At 45.5% G+C, this 21,793-nt stretch overlaps 1 protein-coding gene across 4 annotated transcripts in view; it reads left to right on the top strand.

The window, feature by feature from the left end:
• Sort1 (sortilin 1) overlaps nucleotides 1-21,793 on the top strand; it is an 80,313-nt gene continuing 58,520 nt past the window's right edge. For all 4 annotated transcript variants that reach the window (XM_029537456.1, XM_029537458.1, XM_029537457.1 and 1 more), the window contains exon 1: nucleotides 1-342. In XM_029537456.1, coding sequence (XP_029393316.1) covers nucleotides 43-342 — 300 coding nt within the window. In that variant the 5' untranslated portion in view covers nucleotides 1-42. The remainder of the gene's footprint in view (nucleotides 343-21,793) is intronic.

Below are 21,793 nucleotides of genomic sequence, written 5' to 3' on the forward strand. Positions count from 1 at the left end.
GCGCCGGGTGGCAGGTGTCAGCGGCGTCTGCATTCGGCGGCGATGGAGCGGCCCCGGGGAGCTGCGGACGGCCTTTTGCGCTGGCCCCTCGGCCTCCTCCTGCTCCTGCAGCTGCTGCCTCCGGCCGCCGTCGGCCAAGACCGGCTGGACGCGCCGCCGCCGCCCGCGCCTCCTCTGCTGCGCTGGGCCGGTCCGGTCGGGGTGAGCTGGGGGCTGCGCGCCGCCGCGCCCGGGGGCCCCGTCCCCCGCGCTGGCCGTTGGCGCCGCGGCGCGCCCGCCGAGGACCAGGATTGCGGCCGCCTCCCGGACTTCATCGCCAAGCTGACCAACAATACGCACCAGGTGAGCGAGCGAGGCCCGGGCGCCCGCCCCCGGTTGGGTCGCCCCTCCCGGCCCGCGGCCCCGGACGGCCGCTCCGCTCCCACTGCACGCTACGAGGCTAGCGCGAGACCCCGGCTGCGGAGGGCAGCGAGGCGCGGGGGCGGCGGGGGCCGGTTGGCTGCGGCCCGCGGGGCTGTGTGTCGTCATAGCCGAGGCAATCCGAGACTTTGACTCGCTGCATTCTTTGCTTCTGCTTCTTCTTAAGTTGTCAGAATCTCCCCGGTCATCCCCGTATCCCCCCCCCCCCAACCCCTACCCGGAATATAGAACGTCGGGTCCACCAACGCTGGTAACCTACCAGGAAGCTGGAGGCATAATTACCCCTTGAGTGATCACAGAAGTTGGACTGCCCAGAAGCAGAGGTGTGCCCTCACTGGGTCGGTACTTTTGGGGTGGTGAGGTTGACGTCCAGAAATCCCACAGCAGTTGTTAGGTCACGGCTTGTGTTTCCATAGCTAAAGGAACACACATGGAAGCGAAAATGACATTGAAACACAACCGTGAAATAACATCTCCGCTGCTCCCTAAAATTAAAAACAAAAACAAAAACAAAAAATGGTTCAAGATGTTTCCTCAGGATACAGGCTCAGAACCCTCTAAGCTGATCCAAAACGACCTTGAGAGGCATTCCGAACCAAAATCCTGTGTGCAGAACGCAGAGAACAGAAAACGGCCTCTAGGACCTAGATTAGAAGCAGTTGCAGAACAGCCCAAATCATCCAGAAGTGCCATCTAATGGCTTTACAGAGTTGCCAACTGTCCCAAACAAGAGTCTGGGTTGTAAGAGCCCCCTCTTTCTGCACACTGCAGGTTCTTTAAATCCCTTTGCTCCAGACCCATTCTGGAGCTCGGTTCAGGTGAGCTTTGTTTCCTTGTAAGTTGACCTACCAGGGGACTCTTTTTGCACAAGAACTGGTATTGGCTTCTGTGTGTGACCTGCAGCTAGCTGAGATCCTGTGATCTGTCTCACTCCTTCAAAACTGACTTATAACCTTGTGTTGAACCCTTACCGGGACACCCCTATTCTGTCCTAATTTCTAATAACTATGAAGCATTCTGCAGATAGTCTACTTTAAACTTGCTCTTGTCAAGACTTTCAAAGATTTGGTGCTTCTGTTTTGGGCCCAAGAGTCTGAACCTTGACATAGTGCTGCATTGAGAAATTGTTAGGAAAGTCTTGGTTTCAGCAACTAGGACATCTTCCTCCTCTTTTTTTTTTCTTTCTAAAATTAACAATTGTTGCAACCCACGTATGGGAAAGGCATTTTCAGTTCAGTGTATTTTCTGTGTTATGTCTTTCCTTTTTTTCCAAAGAAAGGATGTTCATGGAGGTGGCCGTGGGTGGCTGGAGTTCTATACCTGTTCTTTGTTTACATTCCATTTCAGTATCCCCCAAATCTCAGTGTCCCCTTGGGCTTTCTTTTGAGAAAAGTTAGTTGTGACCTAATTCTCCAATCAGAGAGAGTGAAGTGAGAAAAGTCTTCCTATTTAATGAAAAAATAAAATAAAATTCTGTAGACCTCTCTCAGTAGGGCGTTGAGAAAGGACTGACTTTTGCCTCTGATACTTCATGCCCATCATCCCAGGCCCACAGCGTCCGTGCACCAGCAAGCCCCAACATTCTTCAGTTCTCTTGCTGGATGACCCATCTTCAAATCTGCAACACTTCCCGGTTGAATGTCACTTAGAGTGACAGTTCCAAAGAAAGAGATGGAGAAACCTGATTCTTCTTTGAAGTTCATTGCAAAGGGCTTTCTCCAGTTCATTTAACTTAGATACAGCTTGTTTTCTCCCCTTCGGTCTTTATTTAAAATGATTGCTCCCACCCCAGTTGTTACCCTTCCATAGTATTTTCTTAAAAGAGAGTTCATCCTTTTTTATAATTGTGGGGAAAAAAAAAAAAAAGTGGAGCCTTCAGCTTAGAAATCATTGCGTTAGTTTTCGAAGGTTCTGCTTCCTCCCAGGAATTGGGAAATAAGCTGCTGTTTTCAGATATCATAATTCATCTCTATACATCGGACTGAGGAGATCTGGTGTTGCGAGATCCTTTGTAACAAGGTGAGACAGAAGCGGCAGCGTCCCAGAACAACGTGTTTACTTGCTTATTATCAGGGACGCTGCGTGGTTTCAGACAGCTGAAGTAGGAAGGTGTTCTTTGGAGTAATTTTTTTTCTATATAATATAAAAGGATCCAATCCACCCCCCACCCCCAAAAGCAGAAGTTCTTATTTCTTATTTCTCACAGCCTGGTGTTCTTTTGGTGTCCTATCATGAGTGTACCTGAATGCTTTCCAAAGGCCCAGAGATGGGGTGGGGCAAGGGGCTGCCAAGGTATGAAGGTAGTTCAGACTTGACAGTACGTAACCGCTAAAGGTTTTAGCATGCACTGGGGATTGAACCGCATGCCTTGCTCATACTAGGCAATGCTTGCTCTACCACTAAGCCATATGTTAAGCCCCAGTATTTAATCTTAAGAAATCCACAAAACAAAGTGTATGCCTGTCTAATGACTTTCGGAGGCTTCTACCCTATGCCGTGGCATGGGCTCTGTCACTCATGAAACCCTCTTCCCCGAAGCGCCCCTGTCTCTCTCTAGTTCTCCACTCAGCCTTTCAAGTGGGCTGTGTTTATTTTCAAGGCATGTGTTGTTCGCATTGAGGTCGTAATGATTCAGTTCTCTGTGGGATTTGAGGGAGCAGAGAAAATACTTTTTTCTAGTTACAGTATTAACAATAGGAACAGTAGACTCCTAAGAAAGTGACATAAGAAGTGGATGTTACTAAAACAGGAAAAAGAATGGCAACAAGACGCAGGCAGAAGGTCACCGCTTACATCTTACAAAAAAAAAAAAAAAAAAAAAAAAAACTTCTTGATCTCTTTCTGAGGGTTTGGCATGCCAGGGAAAGGCGCTGCGCCACAGGGCTTTCTGTGAGGCCAGCCCTGCCTGCATGTGGGTCCTCACGATGTTATTATGTTATCCTCACTAAGTTACTTAAGCTTCCATGTCTCAGTCCTAATCTTTAAAATGGAGCTAAGCATGCATGCTTATGGGAAACAAACAGGAGTGTATAAAAATACGCTCTGTATTAGCGGATTCACAGTCCCTGAGACTTACACCCAGTAAGTTATAAGCGGTTGCTCTCCCTGTAGGGATTATCCACAAACTCTCTTAGACTCGGTAGCCTTCATTTACCCTTAGCCCCAAACTGATGTCAGGCCCCAGCGGTAACCGACTGTGGCCTTTGTGTGCTTGGAGTGTTCACAGCACACATAACCTTTGCACATGGGAGAAACTGAGCAGGCCCAGAAGATTTTTATTAATGTTGGTTGCTAAGTTGGATTGCTTCAAAACATTCCCCCATAAGCACCCCTTTGAGGGTAGGCATGAAAGTCAGCCTTAAACAGCAGAAATGCCTTGGCCAGAGTTACAGCGGTGGCTGACATCATTCCCTTCTCATTCCTGTGTTACAGACCATTGGATAATTTCCTTAAACGTTCCTAAAGTTAGGATTAATAGGCCAGGAGCTGTTGGGCGCTCTCTCTTCTCCCTCTCTGCTCCTGTCACTAACTACTGCTTTACACATAGCTTCCCAACTTCCACCCCGACATCAAAGCATGTGGTCTCTTAAGTAAACAGGCCCTGGAGAGAGGCTGTGGTAAGGCCTCAGCACCGAGAAGAATGCTTGTGTTTGTTTGCCCCACTGGCAGAGCTGACAGGACTCAGTGTGTCTGCTGGCTGGTTCAGGGAGCTGCTGCTCTCTGCCTGTTGGGGATCACCAGACCTTTGTAGCACCAGGAGAGCTGAGGGTTGTTTGTTGCCTTTAACTATCCCAGAACTTCCTGCCTGCCTCATTTCTCCCAGCGTCACCCCGTCTTCATTCTGTCTCCCTCCGTTTCCCACACTCCACATCCACATCTAGTTTACCCCACGTTTTACAAGCCCCTTTACTGCCACTCATGTCTGGGTCAAGGCATGGGAACCTAGGAAGGCTGGCTTTCTTGGTGAGTGGGCCGTGGCCCCTGGCTGGGGAAGAGCCCTCTGCCATGCAGACTGCTCTGAGCGGGATGTTAACGCCGCACACGCTTGGGATTCTGGGAGGAACCATCATCAGCTGTGAGGATTTCTCCTCCACTTCAGGAAAGGTTGCTCTGCAGAAGGGCTGAGCTTTGGTTAGCACGAGAGTAGAAGGCCAGCCAGATGTGACAGATGGCTGAAAGGGAATGTGACATAAAGTTAAGGAAGTTCACTCCTGCCTCAAACACTCTACGAATTGCAAATTATAATTAGAAGTTTGAGCTTTGTCTTTGCTGGGAAAGGTCACTGGAAGCAGACCTTGTTCTGGCCAGTTCCTAAAGGATCTTTATTTCTGTAATGACAGCAGCCGATCCTCTCTGCTTTTTCGTGTCAGGCGAACGCACGTTCTTCTGAGCTCTGCCATTTGCAAGCAGCTCTGGTCAGCAGGCATTGGACTCCCATGATGACTGCCATGCCTGTGCCCCTCAGTTTCATCACTGGCGAGCTCTTAGCTCTGTGAGTCCCACATGGCATTTCTTAGCATCACTAGTGGGCATCAGCCAGAGGGAACATTTCCTCTTCTTCCTCACAGTCTGGCCAATCTCCCATCACCTCAATCTCCATCATCTGGGAAGTTAGAGCTTCATTTTGAGGCAGGGGAAATGAGGCTAGGATGTTTTATATGATGAGGAACTAATGGTGAGGCAGAAACCCCATCAAATTGGACATGTAGCCAGCTCTAGCAAGAGCTATATTGTGTTGGCCCTGACATATAAAATAGCTATGCGTTTGTCAGTTTCTGGCACTTCCCTGGCACTGCCCTGGTAACCAGAACTTCTCTTGTGTTTTTAGAAACAAGCTTGTTCATCCCACTTTGTGGCCTCCAGGTCTATGTGTAGGTGGGTTTCAGGGGTAACGGTGCTTGAAGAACAAATCATTCTCTGTGTCTGGTCTAGGGGGTCCATCGTTTAACTGTGACTCCCTTCAGAAGCCAGTTAGGAATGTAGGCTTTTTTGTTTTTGTTTGTTTGTTTGTTTGTTTGTTTACCTCGAGACAAGGTTTCTCTATGTAGCCCTGGCTGTCCTGGAACTCACTCTGTAGACCAGGCTAGCCTCAAACTCAGAAATCCCCCTGCCTCTGCCTCCCAAGTGCTGGGATTAAAGGTGTGCACCAACACTGCCTAGGTGTAAATGTAGTTTTGAGGGATAGTTGGATTGAAGGCATTCAGACAGACTCTTTAAATCAATAGACTGTTAGGCAAAAGCTAGACGCACGAGGTTCCCTTTCTAACTCTTAATGCAGCCTCAAGAACCCGCTTGTTGTGGCATTCTGCTGTAATACCATGCTCACGCTGTTTGGCGTTTCAATCTCTGTCCCTCAGTTCCCCATCTGGGATGATGTTAGAAGTTTTGGATTAGCATAAAAATGTTTTGTTTTGTTTTGTTTTTAAATCCTGTGCTCAGCGTGGAAGAAGAGGCCAGAGCTTGTGATCACAGATGTTCATTGGTTGATTCCAAATTTAGAAGCAAGTGTTGGCTGCTCGGCCTGCTGGCTGAGCTTGCACACAGTGTGGATTTCACATCTGAGTTTGTGGCCTGCCTCTCTCAGAAGTTTCTTCAGTGGCGTGTGAGCATTTTCAAAAGACAGTAGGATGTTTTCCAGGCAATTATGAAGAATCTTTGCCCCTTATTTTTAGGGAGAGTAGTACTTTATCATCCCTTGTTGACTGGGAATTTCAATGCTATCTTAGTCAGGGTTTCTATTCCTGGACAAAACATCATGACCAAGAAACAAGTTGGGAAGGAAAGGGTNTATTCCGCTTACACTTTCCACGTTGCTGTTGATCACTAAAGGAAGTCAGGACTGGAACTCAAGCAGGTCAAAAAGTGGAGCTGATGCAGAGGCCATGGAAGGATGTTCTTTACTGGCTTGCCTCCCCGGGCTTGCTCAGCCTGCTCTCTTATAGAACCCAAGACTACCAGCCCAGGGATGGCACCACCCACAAGGGGACCTTCCCCCTTGATCACTAATTGAGAAAATGCCTTACAGCTGGATCTCATGGAGGCATTACCCCAACTGAAGCTCCTTACTCTGTGATAACTTCAGCTTGTGTCAAGTTGACACACAACTAGCCAGTACAAATGCTAATAAAAGCTACTAGTTTGGCTAGCCCAAACATAGATCCGGTAGTTATGTCGTGGTGAATGTGGGGTTTGTTAGTGTCTGTTCTTTTTTATAACCTCCAACTTTTCTTCATCTGTCCACTTTCCAGCACCGTGAGTATTTGAAAGTATGTGGCTGGCTGACATTGAGTCTGTGCACCTGTGAAGACAGCTTGTGATTATCTGACTTGATTTACTGTCATCAGAAGAAAATGAGCATTGGTTCTTCAGGACTCTGCTACGAGCCCTCCTGTGTTGGCTTTAGCTAAGGTTTTGCTCTGGGTGTAGTTAGGACTCCTGCCAGTTTGCAAGTCTGGTTTGACTCCCTGAAGGACCAAGAGCTAGAACTAGAAGAGACAACCTCACTTGAATTCCTCTCAGACAAGGTGGCTCTAACCTGATGTTTATACGACACTTGCTTTTTGTCATGAGGGATCCAGAACATTAATTTGCTGCATACAAACTGCCCAAGACATATCTTATTACCCAGGTTTGAGTTGTGGCTCTCCTGCATTCAGGGCTCTGTGATCATGGAGAATTATTTTATTTCTCTGGCCTTCATAGTTTTTTGGTTTGTTTTATCTTGTCCTTTTTTTCTTCTTTCTTTCTTTCCTGAGAAAGGGTTTCTCTAACAGCCTTGGCTGTCCTGGAACTTTGTAGATCAGGTTGGCAGGGAACTGATAGAGATTTACCTGCCTTTGACTCCTGAGTGCTGGGGTTAGAGGGGCATCCCATCAGGGCCGGGTTTTTGTGTGTGTGTGTGTGTGTGTGTGTTGTTTTGTTGTTTTGGGTTTTGTTTTGTTTTGTTTTTTTTAATTAGAGAAGCATACTCTAGTTGTTCAGAGGGTCAAATGGGAAGTTCTATCAAAGTATCTTGTTTAATGTATTGATAGGTGCTATCTATTTAAACAGTTCAATAGCCCCCTACTGTGTGCTGAGTGGAGCCCAGGGGAGGGTCTTAGCAAAGCTAAACTACTGACCCAGTGAACAGATTTGGGTATTCAGAGGTGGCTCCCTAGGAGTAGGCAGGGAGGACCCCAATGGTGCAGTGCTCAGAAGGCAAGGTGGAGAGATCTGTAAAGGCTAAGATGGGAAGAGATGAGAGCGACTGTGGGGATCGATGCAATGTGCTGCATGAAAAGAGATGATGGTGAGAATAACTGATGTCTCCATGAAAGCATGTGAGAAATAATCTTGGTAGCTGTTTAGAGAAGAGGAACAGACATCAGGCAACATGGGCGAAAGGTCATCAGTGGAAGTGTTTTAACAGAAAGTCTTAGGCCTGAGGCCTGATACTTGAAAGGAAACCAGAGGTAGCGTTGGAGAAACAGAAGGACCATCCATCCCTTTCAGAGGCTGTCCATTGCTGTGGGCTGGAGAAATATGCCCAACAAGAAAGATGATTGAAGGCAAGGTAGCCTGGAGGTTTGAGGGCGCTAAGGAATACATTCAGACTCTGTGCTCATGCGCACACGTGTGTGTGTGTGTGTGTGTGTGTGTGTGTGTGTGTCCAAGTGCAGGTACACACATGGCATGGCAGACATGAGAAGATTGTGGAACTGCTCTACTCTCAGACATTCTCATTCCCTGCCCTCTTGGATCAAGCTCAGGTATTCGGGCCTGAGAGCGAACACCACCCCAATCCGGATATTCCTGAAGGAGAATGGGAAGCAAGTAGGAGCCCTGGATGCCCATGACTGCTTTTCTCCTGTCTGAATATTCACGAGCTCCGGGAAGAGGTCGACTGCTGGCTGGCTGCTCCTGTGCTCAGCAGCCTGAATAGATTGTTAGGCTCATTTGCGTGTCACCACCCTTGTCTACTGTTGAAGCTAGACGACCTGCCCGGTCAGATTGTTAGGTCCTTGGTCAAGTGCCTTAGTTCTACTGTTGAAGCTAAGATAGCTCCCTGGCTGAGAGCTGGGGGTGTGGTACCAGGTGTTCCCACACAATGCTGCACTTGGAAGTTCACTAACAGGTTTTAAGTCAAAGCATTTGCCTGTCGTAGAGGTAAGGCAAGACTGTAGACTCCATTTCTTCATTGTATAGTTGTGAACTCCATTCTGCTCCTTAAGGTCCCAGTGTCCTCAGTAGAGCTCAGTCAGCCTTTTTAAGCCTCCAGGCCCCCTTGTATAAAATGTAACATCAACTTGAGGCTTTGAAGAGAAAGCATTAGTAGATAGACTTTGGAAACATTTTTGTGTGTGTGGTTTTTCGAGACAGGGTTTCTCTGTATAGCCCTGGCTGCCCAGGAACTCACTTTGTAGACCAGGCTGGCCTTGAACTCAGAAATTCGCTGGCCTCTGCCTCCCGAGTGCTGGGATTAAAGGTGTGTGCCACCACCGCCCGGCAACTTTGGAAACTTTTAAATACCCTTTTCTTTTTTTCAAGACAGGGTCTCTCTGTATAACAGCAACTCACAGAGATCCACCTGTCTCTGCCTCCCAAGTGCTGGGACTAAAGGCAGACACCACTAGGCTCAGCTATGATTTCTTAATAAGCCTGTTGATCTGTCGCAGCCTCCACAGGACCCAACTGTCAGTCCTGATAAATACAGCTCTGAACCAATTCCCAAGGAACATGTGCATTAAAGAAGCCTGCTGAGGCATAGATGTCTTTGTTTTTCTTTCCTGGCAGGGTTGGCTGCCGTGTTTGGGGGCACAAAGCAGGTGAGTGAAGACTGGACATGTAAGAAGCAGATGTTAGAGTTACTCTGGTTTTTAACCTTTGTGATTACATCAGATTTTAACTTGTTTGAGTTAGTGCTTGACCGATGTGGTATAAACCCCAGGTATTGAACCTTCGTGCTGAACATGAACACACTAATCTTTCTTAACTCCATTATTTTTTTTATTTGTAAAAAGGGAAATCTAATATCTACTTCTCAGGGTCACTATCCAGTTACAATTTGAGATTTATTATGGACCCATCTCTTATTGAGAATCTCTTAGAGTTCTATCTACAAACTTCTAATGTATTACTAGCTAGATGCTTAAATATTTGTTTATACAGTATTCCTGGGGAATTCAGGGTACTCACAGTACCCAACTCTGTATTAAGAAATACATATATTGGATCCTCAGTATCTGTGCATTCCACATCTATGAATTTAAAATATTTTTTCAAATTGTATCTATGGACTGGGGAAATAGCTCATCCCACAGAGTACTTGCCAGACAAGCACAGGGCCTGAGTTTGATCCCCAGAACCCACATGAAAAGCCAGGTATGATGGCACAGGGCGGCAAAGACAGGATCCCTGGGGCTTCCTGGACAGCCAGTCCACTTGAAGGAGCAAACTCCCCATTCAGTGAGAACCCTGTCTCAAAAATAAAGTGGAGAGTGACTGTGGAAGACACTGGCTATCAACCTCTGGCCTCTAGGGGTATATGGATGGACACACATTTCCACCTTCTCACAAGCACATACACACCCATGCATCAAACCTACACGTATAAACGCACACAAATGCATGTACACACATATGTACACACACTCTCTCACATATACACACTGTCTCTGCCTCTCTCTCTCTCTCTCTCTCTCTCTCTCTCACACACACACACACACACACACACACACACACACACTCTCTCTCTTGGTCCCTGTCTCTCTCACACACACTTGAGATGTAGAATGAACGTCTATGGACACTATTTGTTCTTACTATTCTCTAGACAAAAATCACAGCTGGTATTGGTTATTGTAGATAGAGATGCTTTTTATACTGGTGGGAAGAAATTGGTAAATTCTATGTAAGCATTCATAGAATCATCATTTAATGTAAAGAGCTTGAGCTTTTTTATTATCCAAAAAACATAGGACAGTATCCTGAGCAGTGCTCCCTGGCAGTGCTCCTGGACAAACCCTTCAGGGACACCAATGAGTGACTATGGTTTTGGACTTGGTAAAGGCAGAGATGGGTAGAGGAAAGAATCTGCCTGCCTGCCTTTGAGACAAGGTTTTTCTATGTTGCCTTGGCTGTCCTGTAACTTACTTTGTAGACCAGGTTGGCCTCAAACTCACAGAGCCATATCTGCCTCTGTCTCCCAAGTGCTGAGATTAAAGTCATATGCTCCCACATTCCGTAGTGTCCTTTCAAAGTGACTTTGTCTTTAAAATAATATATTTTTTATTTGTTCTTTGGCAATTTTGTACATGTATACAATGTATCTACCCCAAGACAGTCCCACAAACTGACTTTCTTCAAGCTATGGATGATGGAGAGGGAATAGTGATCAAACTAATAACCTGAAAAAAAAAAATCACCAGATACATGTTCATTTGGTTATGATAGTTGCAGGTTAGTAGTGAGTTTTAAATAACTTACAGTTATGTAGGAAGTCTGCTTGTAGTTTAATAGTGACTTTTCTTTTCCTTTGAGTTTCAGTTTATTGGAGTTAGTGGCTGGGGGTTGGGGTGGGGGGGGACAGCCCCTTGCACGTTTTAACCCTTCCTCTGCCAAGTAGCCACGTTAGCTTTCCACCCAGCTGGAGAAATATCAGTGTGGTTTTTCAGGACCTTTGTTTGGTAGGGTGTTAGGCCAGAGTGCTGAAGGAACTGTTTTATCATATGCATGTTTCTTTAATGTGTACCTGGTCACAGCTACTGGGCTTATGCTAATCCTCCATCACAATAAAAATGGCCTTCGTCACCAGGCGTGGTGGCACACGCCTTTAATCCCAACACTTGGGAGGCAGAGGCAGGCGGATTTCTGAGTTCGAGGCCAGCCTGGTCTACAAAGTCAGTTCCAGGACAGCCAGGGCTATACAGAGAAACCCTGTCTTGAAAAACCTAAAAAAAAAATAAAAAATAAAAAATAAATAAATAAATAAAAATGGCCTTCTCCGCAGTCTCCTGAGCTCTGCTGTCTGCTTGCTTTGTCCTTGGGGCTCCCACCTTGTCTGAAGGTCCCTCCCACCTCTCTGCCTCCTCCTGTTCTCTCCTATAACAGCCAGCCAGCTCCACCACCTCGCATAGTACTTAGTGTTCTGCCTTAGGTTCAGTTTGGTTTATTTAGGCATTTGTCTTCAGGCTGTAGACTCTTTAAAGGTAAGGACCAGCTAGCTCATGGTCATGAGTTCATTTGTCTCACACAGTGTTGTAGAAAAAGTAGCATTTAGATGTGTTGTCTGGAGTTGGACAGATGTAACTTAGAAACCATGTCATTTCACTTACCAGCTCTGTGACTTTGGGCAGATTATGTAATGTCTCTGAGCAACTTTCTTTGTTTATAAAGTAGAAATGATGCTTTATAATAATATTTAAATACTGCTTTAATAAATGCTTCTTCAGGGGGCAGGAGGATGTGCCTCTGTGAGTGCTCTCCTAATGTGCAGGAGTAAGGCCCTGGGCTTGCTCCTCAACCACACACCTGTCATCCCAGCACTCCAGCAGTGGAGGCAGGAGGACCAGAAGACCAAGCTCCAGGTCATCATACGATGTGTAGGGAATTCAAGGCTACAAGGGACACTGAAACCCTATTTTTAAAAAGTTACTACTTTTATCCATCAACGGTTTAATGAGCTCACATGTGTTAGGATGCCGGTTCCTGGTAGCTGATGTGAAAAAAGGATAGCCCCTGCCTTATGTTTTATATCTGAGTGCTTTATGAACCGATGAGAAAATGGCCAACAAACAATGTATAGTGATGAATATGGTAAGGAAAGAAGCCACCACAGGAGAATGACTAGCAGTGGCCCTTTTATCTGGGACACCAAGGCCTTGCTGAGATATTACTTGATATTGAAGATGAATAGGGCTTTGCCAGGAAGAACACGTCAGTCCGAGAACAGTGTGTTCATAAGGCCCGAGGCAAGGAAGAGCTTCCTGTACCCAAGATTTGGACGAAAGCCAGGGTGCTGGTGTAGCAGCCGGAGGGAGTGAGGAAGTAAGTCCCCACACCCAGGGGGTGAGCAGCCAGTTTCTGGTCCTGGCAGCGTGGCCCACAACCAGCAAGCAGCTCGCTGTCACCGGCCTTCCTCCGAGTCAGGACTTGGACGTAAAAAAACAAAATGGTAAAAGGGATCTTATTTGTTAGGTAGGATTAGAGATGAATTGTTTCATAAAATTCAATCCCTAAAAAAAACACTCCTGGAAGTGCCAAAAACTTTATTGCTTTTAATGAATTTTTGTTTTCTAAAATGTCTTGGCCTTTTTAGTCTTTTCTATGGCCCCAGAGCATGCAGAGACTGGGTCAGACTATCCTAGAGCTCATGTGACTTTAATGCTGTGTGCTGTTTAGTGCCCACGGGGCTGGCCATTCAGAGACCTGGGGCTGTTTTCTCTGGTATTCACTGGCCTACATTCTTAGGCTGAAGTCGCTTGTTTTAAGGTCTCTTGTTTGTTCATCCTGTAGAAGCTTTATTCTCTCTGCGATGTCCTGCCCCTTCCTGCTGCTATCCCCTGTCTGTCTCTTGGTGCGCCTTTCCCCAAATTTAATCTGTTTCTTCCATAAGCTACAAAGAGAGACGTTGGTGCATTGATTAGAATGAGTTTTCTCCCAGAGGCCTAATGTATAACTGAGCGCAGAGCTTCCTAACATGCGCATTCCACTGCATCAGAGGTCTGCACGCGCACAGCTTCCTAATGCATGCATGCTGCTGTAGCAGAGGTCCGCACCACCCCCTCCTCAGAGTCTCCTGCTCCTCCGGGACTCTAAGTAATGCAGGGTCACTCTTGTAGCATGGCTATTGGCGTTATGGGGTTGTCTTGTTGATTTAATTTCCCCCCTCCAACCCCCCAGCTCTCGAGCAGTAGGAATGAGAGTGGAGAGGCTAAAGTATTGCTGAGTCACAGAATTGCAAAGCTCAGAGACCAGGGAGAGACATTGCCTCTGCAGCGCCCCACCCCCACCATGAAGTTAGGCAGCATTGCCCAAGTTCACAGGGCTTCTGGCAGAGCTGAAAATAAAGCCGGGCTGCCTGATTATCATCCTACCTCTCAGAGAACGCTGAATAATTGAATAGATTTTTGAAAACTTGTATTTTTTTTTTCTTTCTAAGAATAGCTTCCATGAGAACTGGAACATTTGTGATCTTATTTTTGGCCCGTGTTTTCCAATTCTAGCAGTGCCTCTTTTAAATTCTGTAAAGATTGTCTTCCTGCCTGTGTTGTGCTGCAGACCTGCATGTCATGCATCCTGTCCCTGTGTTCCCGTTGGAATTTGGAAGCTTAGCTCTGGAGTCCCTCCTGGCCTTGGTAGGCCCTGAACTGTGCCCCTGGATCCTTAGCTCTGAGCGAGGAGGAGGATGACGAATTTTTACCCTTGAGGCAGTGGGTTCCCAAGAGAGAGAATGATTTGTGTTTTCTCTCCTCTCCAGTTGGTTACTGAAGTAGACTGCATGCGCTTTTGTAGCACCGCACTCGTATACACAGTGACAGGATCATCTATAGATGGTCTGCCATGAGGAGCCCTAATGTTTACATTTCTACAGGAGAGAAGTCTGTTTACAGAATCCCAGTGCACAAACTTGAAGCCTGTGTTATCCCTGGGCAAGCACAGGATACACTCCAGCACAGCAATGGTCAGCCCTTTGCAATTGTGGTTTCTGCATCCGTAGATTCAATTAAGTTTGAATTTTAAAATTTCATAAATTTTTTTGCCTGTATTGAATACACACAAATATTTTTGTTGTCATGTCTTTGGTAACCCAATGTGACTGCTTTTCCATATTATATGTTTTATAATTTACATATTACATATGTTAAAAGTAACTTAGAGGTGATCTAAGGTGCAGAGGATATGAGGGTTATGGGTAAACACGATGACGTTGGATTTAAGGACCCTGAGCACCATGGATGTGTTATCCTCGGGGCCCAGGAACCCATCTCCCACAGGTGCTGAGGAACGTGGTTTGTTGAAGGAAGGCAAGTTTACGTTCTACCACCATTGTTTTCTCCTCTCCGCTTGCCAGAAGAGGCTGCTCCTGACTGTAAGACTGCAGGAGCGTCTGCGTGTACCTCAGCCGGCAGCCCTCCCTGATAAGCCGGACTCACGGGTCACTGGGGCAAGGGTTCTGCTTCTCAGTGTTTGACTTTTAAGTCGATGTAACTAGATAGGCACAAATTTCTCACGACTGAGTTTTACCAAGCTGTGTGACTGTTTGGACCAGCCTCAAGTTCCCCAAGCTTATAGTAACAGTGACTTAATTAGGCTTCCAGCTCAATTAGATGTGAAGATGAAGTTATTTCTGTGAAGAATTTATGTTTCATGGGTCTCTCTACACCTCTGCCAGACCCACAGGTTATCCACATGATTGCAGAAGTGGGCGTTGAGTTACCCATGGTCCGAAGTGTGTGGGCCTCCCGGACTAAGACTGCAGAAAGTGGGCAGCAGAGGCTTACATCACCAACTCTCAGATGGACATCCTCAGAGAACAGGGTAACAGACTGTCCCCTACTTTCTAGCATGGTTAGGAAGGTTTCCTGAAAACCTGTTCCATCATCAAATGATAATTGCTATTGATGCCAACCAGTGACTTCCTGCTGCCCAGAGCTCCTGTACTTCCCAGAGTTCCAATGGGGTGAACAAAAGCTCTGAAAATGACTGCCAGGAAGGCAGGCCAGGGCTTCCGTGAATGACAAGGTCAGGGCGTGGATTAAAATCTGCCTTGAAGCCAGGCTGCTTGTGTTTGTGGCTCTGGGTGGCAGGCTCTTTCTGACCCTGTCCTTAGCTTTCTGATGCATCAGTCTATTAGCCAGGGTAACATAACTAGGAAGAAGCTAGTGTGGGGAGATGGCTCAGTGGGTAGAGCACTTGTGGCCCATGGGGAGCGGCCAGGTTGATTCCACAGCACTGTGCCTAGCGGCTCACAAACTACCAGAGTTACAGCGTGAAAGAAAGCAGTGAGGAGGAACGTGTCCCTGTAAAGTCTACTGTTGGTGTTTTTATTTTATTATTTTATGCATGTGGGTGTTTTGCCAGTATGTATGTCTGTATAGGACATGTGTGCCTGCAGAGGCCAGAAGAGAGTATTGGATCCCCTGGACCTGGAGTTAGGAGACGGTTCAGCACTGCATTGCCGCTGCTGTGAGTGTGGGCAATTGAACCCGTGCTGTTCGTATTTTAAATGGAATTCTTCCCAATATTCTTTTTCTGTAAGGAAGGATTGTGGAACAAGTTCTCATGGATAACACAGTGTCCACGTCTTCCAATACATGGCTAATCATGTATCTATCAGAGGGGTCTAAAGAAAGAGCCAGGCTGGCTTTGAACTTGTGATCTTACGGCATCCACCCTGAAAATATTATGACTACAGGCCTGTCTCACCAGACACCTCAGGAGATCCTTTTCTTTTGATTTGAAAACTCTTAATCTAACATTATTTTTTCATAGTGCCAATAATTTTTCCAAGCTTTTATCAACTTTCTCTTTGGAATGTTAATATATAATTTTAAAAAGAGTCACAGTAAATCCTCCTGAGTTCTGGGCTTTGTATCACTTTTAGCCAGTCCTCTGAAGGATTATAAATGTATGCAGTCTGTTTGAGTGTGCTTGCCTTTGGTCTATTTAGAGTGTGAGAGGGAACTTAGCAGCTTCTGACTTAGTCTCCACTCTCTTGCCACTGACCAAAAGTGCTAACCTTGCCATCTGCTAAAAGAAACCTTATCTGTCCTGCTTTCGCTTTTGTCCATTGATCTATCTTCTCCTCTCTGTCCCTAGGTCAGTAGTGGGGGACAGGAAATTAATAACTCTCTTTGGACGCTATGACCATTTCGTGTTCTTTTTTTGTTTGTTTGTTTTTGTTTTTGTTTTTGTTTTGAGACAGGGCTTCTCCGTGTAGCCCTGGCTATCCTGGAACTCACTCTGTAGACCAGGCTGGTCTTGAATGCAGAAATCTGCCTGCCTCTGCCTCCTAAGTGTTGGCTGGGATTAAAGGTGTGCGCCACCACGCCTGGCACGTGTTCATTTGTTCCTAAAAGAATCAAACTGGTTTTCTGTCTAGCTGGCTGAAACTTTTGATACTGTTTCCTTTGATACTGGCTTTGGCCTGTTACTAGAGAAACAGCATATTTAAAGTTTTAATTTTTTTTTTAAAATTCTGGTATCTTTCTATTACATATATTTGGTTGACCAAACAGCTCCTGTGCTCTTTGTAGTGAATTATTTACCTCTTCAGGGGTCTAGGTTAGACTGAGAACCTGTTGTCTGTCAGAACAGGATGTCTCTCCACGTTTTCGGGACTTGTGTACAGCTCACACGTAACTTAAAGGAAATAAGTCAGAGATCACGGTCGCGCTGCTTAACCGAAGCTGGCTTTGAACTAATTCCTTCCACCTCAGCCCCCAGAGCGCTGTCCCAGGTATGAGCCGCCACAAGTGGCCATGACATCTTTCTAGTGCTGCTTGAGATAGACATTCATTTTTCTGTTTGCTGGCCTTCCTACTCCTAAATGTTATTATGTAGTTTGGGATTTTACTTCTAGAATATTCACGGGAATACTACGATTTAGTAAAAGAATTATTTTGTCTTAGAGGGTTTTTTCCTAGCCACAAAGCTTTATTCTCTTTCTTTCCCTCTCTCTCTCTCTCTCTCTCTCTCTCTCTCTCTCTCTCTATATATATATATATATATATATATATATATATATATATACATATATATGTATATGTATTTATATATGTAATTAGTATATATTAGAATAATTCTTTCTTGATTAGAATAAGTGGGGCAGTGAGTTAATTATTTCCAGCTCTTTATAATTCTGGCTGATAAGTTATGTATGACCTCATCTCAATGTTCTTTGGGTCTTTCAAGACAAAATACTATTTCTCAAGCATCAGACATTTTCCCCTTTTGTGTGTGTTTATTCTTTTTTTTTTTTTTTTCTGGTTTAAACCTAACTTGATTTATTCTGACCCTGAAATTATTTTAACGAGTCCTTGTTAGCATTCACTGTGAACTCAGCGCTCCTCGGTGATATTAACAACATTTTCCTTGTAGTTTCTGCATCGGTTCCTTGTCTCGTTGCTCCCAGAACACCTGCCAGAGCAACTTAAAAAACATTCCTCCCAGTTGGAGGGTACACTGCCACTCCGCTGGGGAAGTTGTGGGTGGCAGGAACTTGATCCCACAGCACCCCAGTCAGGAGGCAGAGGAGTTGGTGCTCCACTTGTTCTCCAGCCTCAGCCTCAAGCGCAGGAAATGGTGCCCCCACATCAGGGTGCTCTTCCCAGCTATATTAGCCAGATCTAGAGATGTCCCCGAGATAAGACCAGGAGATGTGTGGCCTTGCTGATTCCAAATCCCATGAGGTTGATAATCAAGATTAACCCTCACAGTTACCCTGTGAGGTTTTCAGAAGTCTGCCATTTATGTTCCTGTGGGTTCCACCTGTGCAATTGCCTTCTGCCATCTGCTCCCACTTCTGCCTATAAGGTCTTGTGTCTGTGTATACAGATCTTCATTTGTACCACATTGTGATGTCTGCCATTAAGAATTCATGGCATGGAGCAGAGGTGCAAAATACTTGCACAGACAAGGCCCTTTGTTCAGTACCCAGCACTGAGTTACAACAACAAAAGTAACTTGGAAATAGATAAATATGTGAATAACCTTTTTCGTTTTTTGAAATCTTTTTTATTAGATATTTTCTTTATTTACATTTCAAATGTTATCCCCTTTCCTGGTTTCCCCTCTGAAAACTCCCTCCCCATTCGGCTCTCCCCCTGCTCCCCAACCCACCCACTCCTACTTCCTGGACCTGGGATTCTCCTACACTGGGGCATAGAATCTTCACAGGACCAAGGGCCTCTCCTTCCACTGATGACCAACTAGGCCATTGTGAATAATCTTAATACAAAAATGACCATGAGAGCCATGAGAGCCATGCCTGGAAAGAGATCACGTTGAGGGTTGGTAGCTGTGGATAGAATAGCCTTTTTTTTTTCTTTTTTCTTTTAAAGATTGCACTTAGCTTCTTTCAGATCTTTCCACTGCTTCAGTCCCTTTTGTTGTAACGTGAAAAGGAAACATCCAAGCCAGACAGACTGGTACATGCCGTAACCTGTTACTCAGGAGGCCAAGGCAAGAGAGGCATGAGTTCAAGGCCAGCCTGGGTCATAGCAAGAGCCTGTCTTAAATATATGTATATTAGATTATAAGAGTGTTTTGACTGGGGCTACAGGTCTGGGCCAACAGGCTGGAACCACGCTAGCTTTTCTGTTGCCGCCGCCTTTGGAAGAAAACCATACTGCCACTCTTTCATACTGCCACTCTTTCATACTGCCACTCTTTCATACTGCCACTCTTTCATACTGCCACTCTTTGTTCCTTTGTGTGCTGACATTTTGAAGACTTCTCCTAAGTCGCATCAGACAAGGTGGGTTTGGGTACGGTGAGGTGTGATGTGGTGCCTGTCGCTTAGCCCGTCTGCTGAGGGTTTGTGAGCTTTTCTAATCTCTGCTTTTATAGCTTTAATCAAAATGAAGGAATTTGTTTGGTTTCTGAGACAGGGTCTTGCTATGTAACCTTGGCTGTCCTGGAGCTCACAGAAATCTGCCTGTCTCTGCCTCTTGTATGCTGGGGTTAAATTCGGAGCTTGTTCACCCTTTTTTCTCCCCCCCCCCTCCCTTTTCCTGATCCCCATCCTCTAAACCTTCTTTACATGCCGAGTGTGTCTTGTGTGTCTATCTGTGTGTCTGTTAGAAGGTTCCATGCTGCTGGTGGCTCAGTGCTGCTCTATCGATGTCCAGCGCACTCCCTTCTCACTTCTGTTGGATCGCCTTGGTATCTCCTCAAGGCCCCTAAGCTTGTGTGAAGGGTCTAACCTGTTTGATTATGTCCTGGATTATGTTTTATTGTAGACCTGGTAATTCTCATTTCTACTCATCTGGCTCGAGCATTTTTCTTTTCTCCCCTTTTCTCTCTTCCTTTGTACCCCTTTTCTTTTGTTAGACATTGTCTTCCTATGTAGTACAAGGTGACTTCAAGCTTGAGATCTCCTGCCTCCATCTCCCAGGTGCTGGAATCACAGGCTTGTGCCATCACAGCCTCGGATATGTGTATTTCAGTACATCTTTTGTGCCTTTACTTAACCCAGTCAATCTGTTCTCTAGTTCTTGAGCATCTGGAATATGGCTATAACTTTTGATGTCATGTATACTAATTATACTTCTGGGTGATTTTGATTTTTCTTTTCATTATTGGTTATATTTTCTTCCTCTTTATATGCCTGGTAATTTTTTTTATTGAATCTTGGATATTGTATTTTTTTAAGATTTATTTTTTTAATTTTTAATTCTGTCTGTGTGAGTGTGTGTGTGACATACAGAGAGAGAGAGAGAGAGAGAGAGAGAGAGAGAGAGAGAGAGAGAGAGAGAGAGAATATGTGGGTTCCTGCAGAGTTATAGGTGGTTGCAAACCATCTGACACTGGGGCTGGGACTCAAACTCAGGTCCTCTAAAAGAGTAGTGTAAGCTCTTACCTGCTGAACCATCCCTCCAGCCCAGAATATTGTGACTTTTATCTTGATGGGACTTAGGCATTTTTGTATTATAAATAGTCTTTTCTAATTAAAAATGTATTTATCTATTCATAGTGTGACTACATGTGCATATGTGGGAATCAGAGGACAGTGTGACTACATGTGCATATGTGGGAATCAGAGGACAGCTTGTGGGGAGCGTCTTCTCTCCTTCCAGAGTGAGGGTCCTAGGGATTGAATCTCGGTCCTCATGACTGGGGTGTCTCTGTCTACTGAGGTATCTGTTGTCCCTGTAAATATTCTTGACCTTTGTTCTGGAACACAGTTTTTCTACATACTATAGTAAAAATTTCTACGTGCTTAATCCCCTTACCATGTGAGGTTATTCTCTGTGACTGTGGAGAAGATGACTTGGTGGTTCCGGGTGGGGTCCAGATCTTACAGCTGACTCCCTTCCTCATAGGTATGTGTACTGGTCAGTCTTCAGCAAAGGCTTAGCTGGCTGGCTGGGAAACCCCTGTCAGTTATCTGTTACTATAACTCAGTGACACAGCCTGGGTAACTCATAAAGAATAGATGTATATTCAGCACACAGTTGTGGATCCTAGGAAGCCCAAAGGCATCTGGTGATTGCTTCCCGCTGAATTGCAGCATGCTGATGTCACCACGGAATGACAGTGACATCACCAGCTTACAAGCTCTTCCTATTCTTAGGGAGCCATTAATGCCAGCCCAGGCCTCTTCCATTGCTATCTTCTACAAGAGCTCTCAGAGATGGAGGCAAAGCCTCCATCTGGAGGCTTCTTCTGTGCCCCTCCCCCCTCTCTAGTCCTCTAACCTGTGACCTCTACCCTTCAGTTTCTCCCCTTTAGGATGGCTTCTGTTTTCCAGCCACTGGCACTCTCATTGCTTCATTTCGGGAGACTCTGGTTCAGCGTGTGTCCCCTTGCTAACACCAGGGAGTAAACTGTGGCCTTCGTAGGCTCCTCGGTTTGCCGCCTTTTGTGGATCCTTGTCCTGCACCTCCTGATGTGTGGTAGTTAGAAAACTTAATTATCATAGACTGAGTTTCTCTAGGGGTTTCATGAGAGGATAAATGTACCTCTCATCCTATTGGCCAGAAGCAGAAAGCCCCTCTAAGAGCAAAGATATCACACACACTGTTACTGTCAGGAAATTAAATAGATCTGGCCTTAGTTTTCACTTCTTCCACCTTTTAGGGCTTCTCAAATGGTTCTTAAAGAAACGGATGTGCATGATAGTGCACACCTCTAATCCCAGCACCAGGCAAGAGGCAGGTGGGTCTCTTCAAGGTCAAGGCCAGTGATTGACAAATTGAGTTCCAGGCCAGCCAGATAGATCCACACAGTGATACCCTGTCTTAAAAAAAAAGAAAATGGAGTCCATATTTGTTGAGTGTTTCCCACACAACTGTGTATGTCAGGTGTTAAACTGTAGAGGCGCCATCTCTGCACCAGATGAGTTTCAGACCCAGTGACAAGGCACTGGGGGTGGGGGATAAGATGGAAACGGATTGGGAGAGATTCCTGATGTCAGCCTCTGGACTCTATACATGCATATGCATGAAGGTATACAAACACACATACATATTCATATGACATATAGACATACATATTCATATCATACACATACATACATATTCATACAACACACATTCATGTAACATACATATTCATATAACACACATACATACCCATATAACATACATATACACATACATATTCATCTAACACACATACATACTCATCTAACACATTCATATACTACACACGCACACACACACACACACGC

Source organism: Mus pahari, chromosome 4, assembly GCF_900095145.1.
Source record: "Mus pahari chromosome 4, PAHARI_EIJ_v1.1, whole genome shotgun sequence".
Classification (NCBI taxonomy): Eukaryota; Metazoa; Chordata; class Mammalia; order Rodentia; family Muridae; genus Mus; species Mus pahari.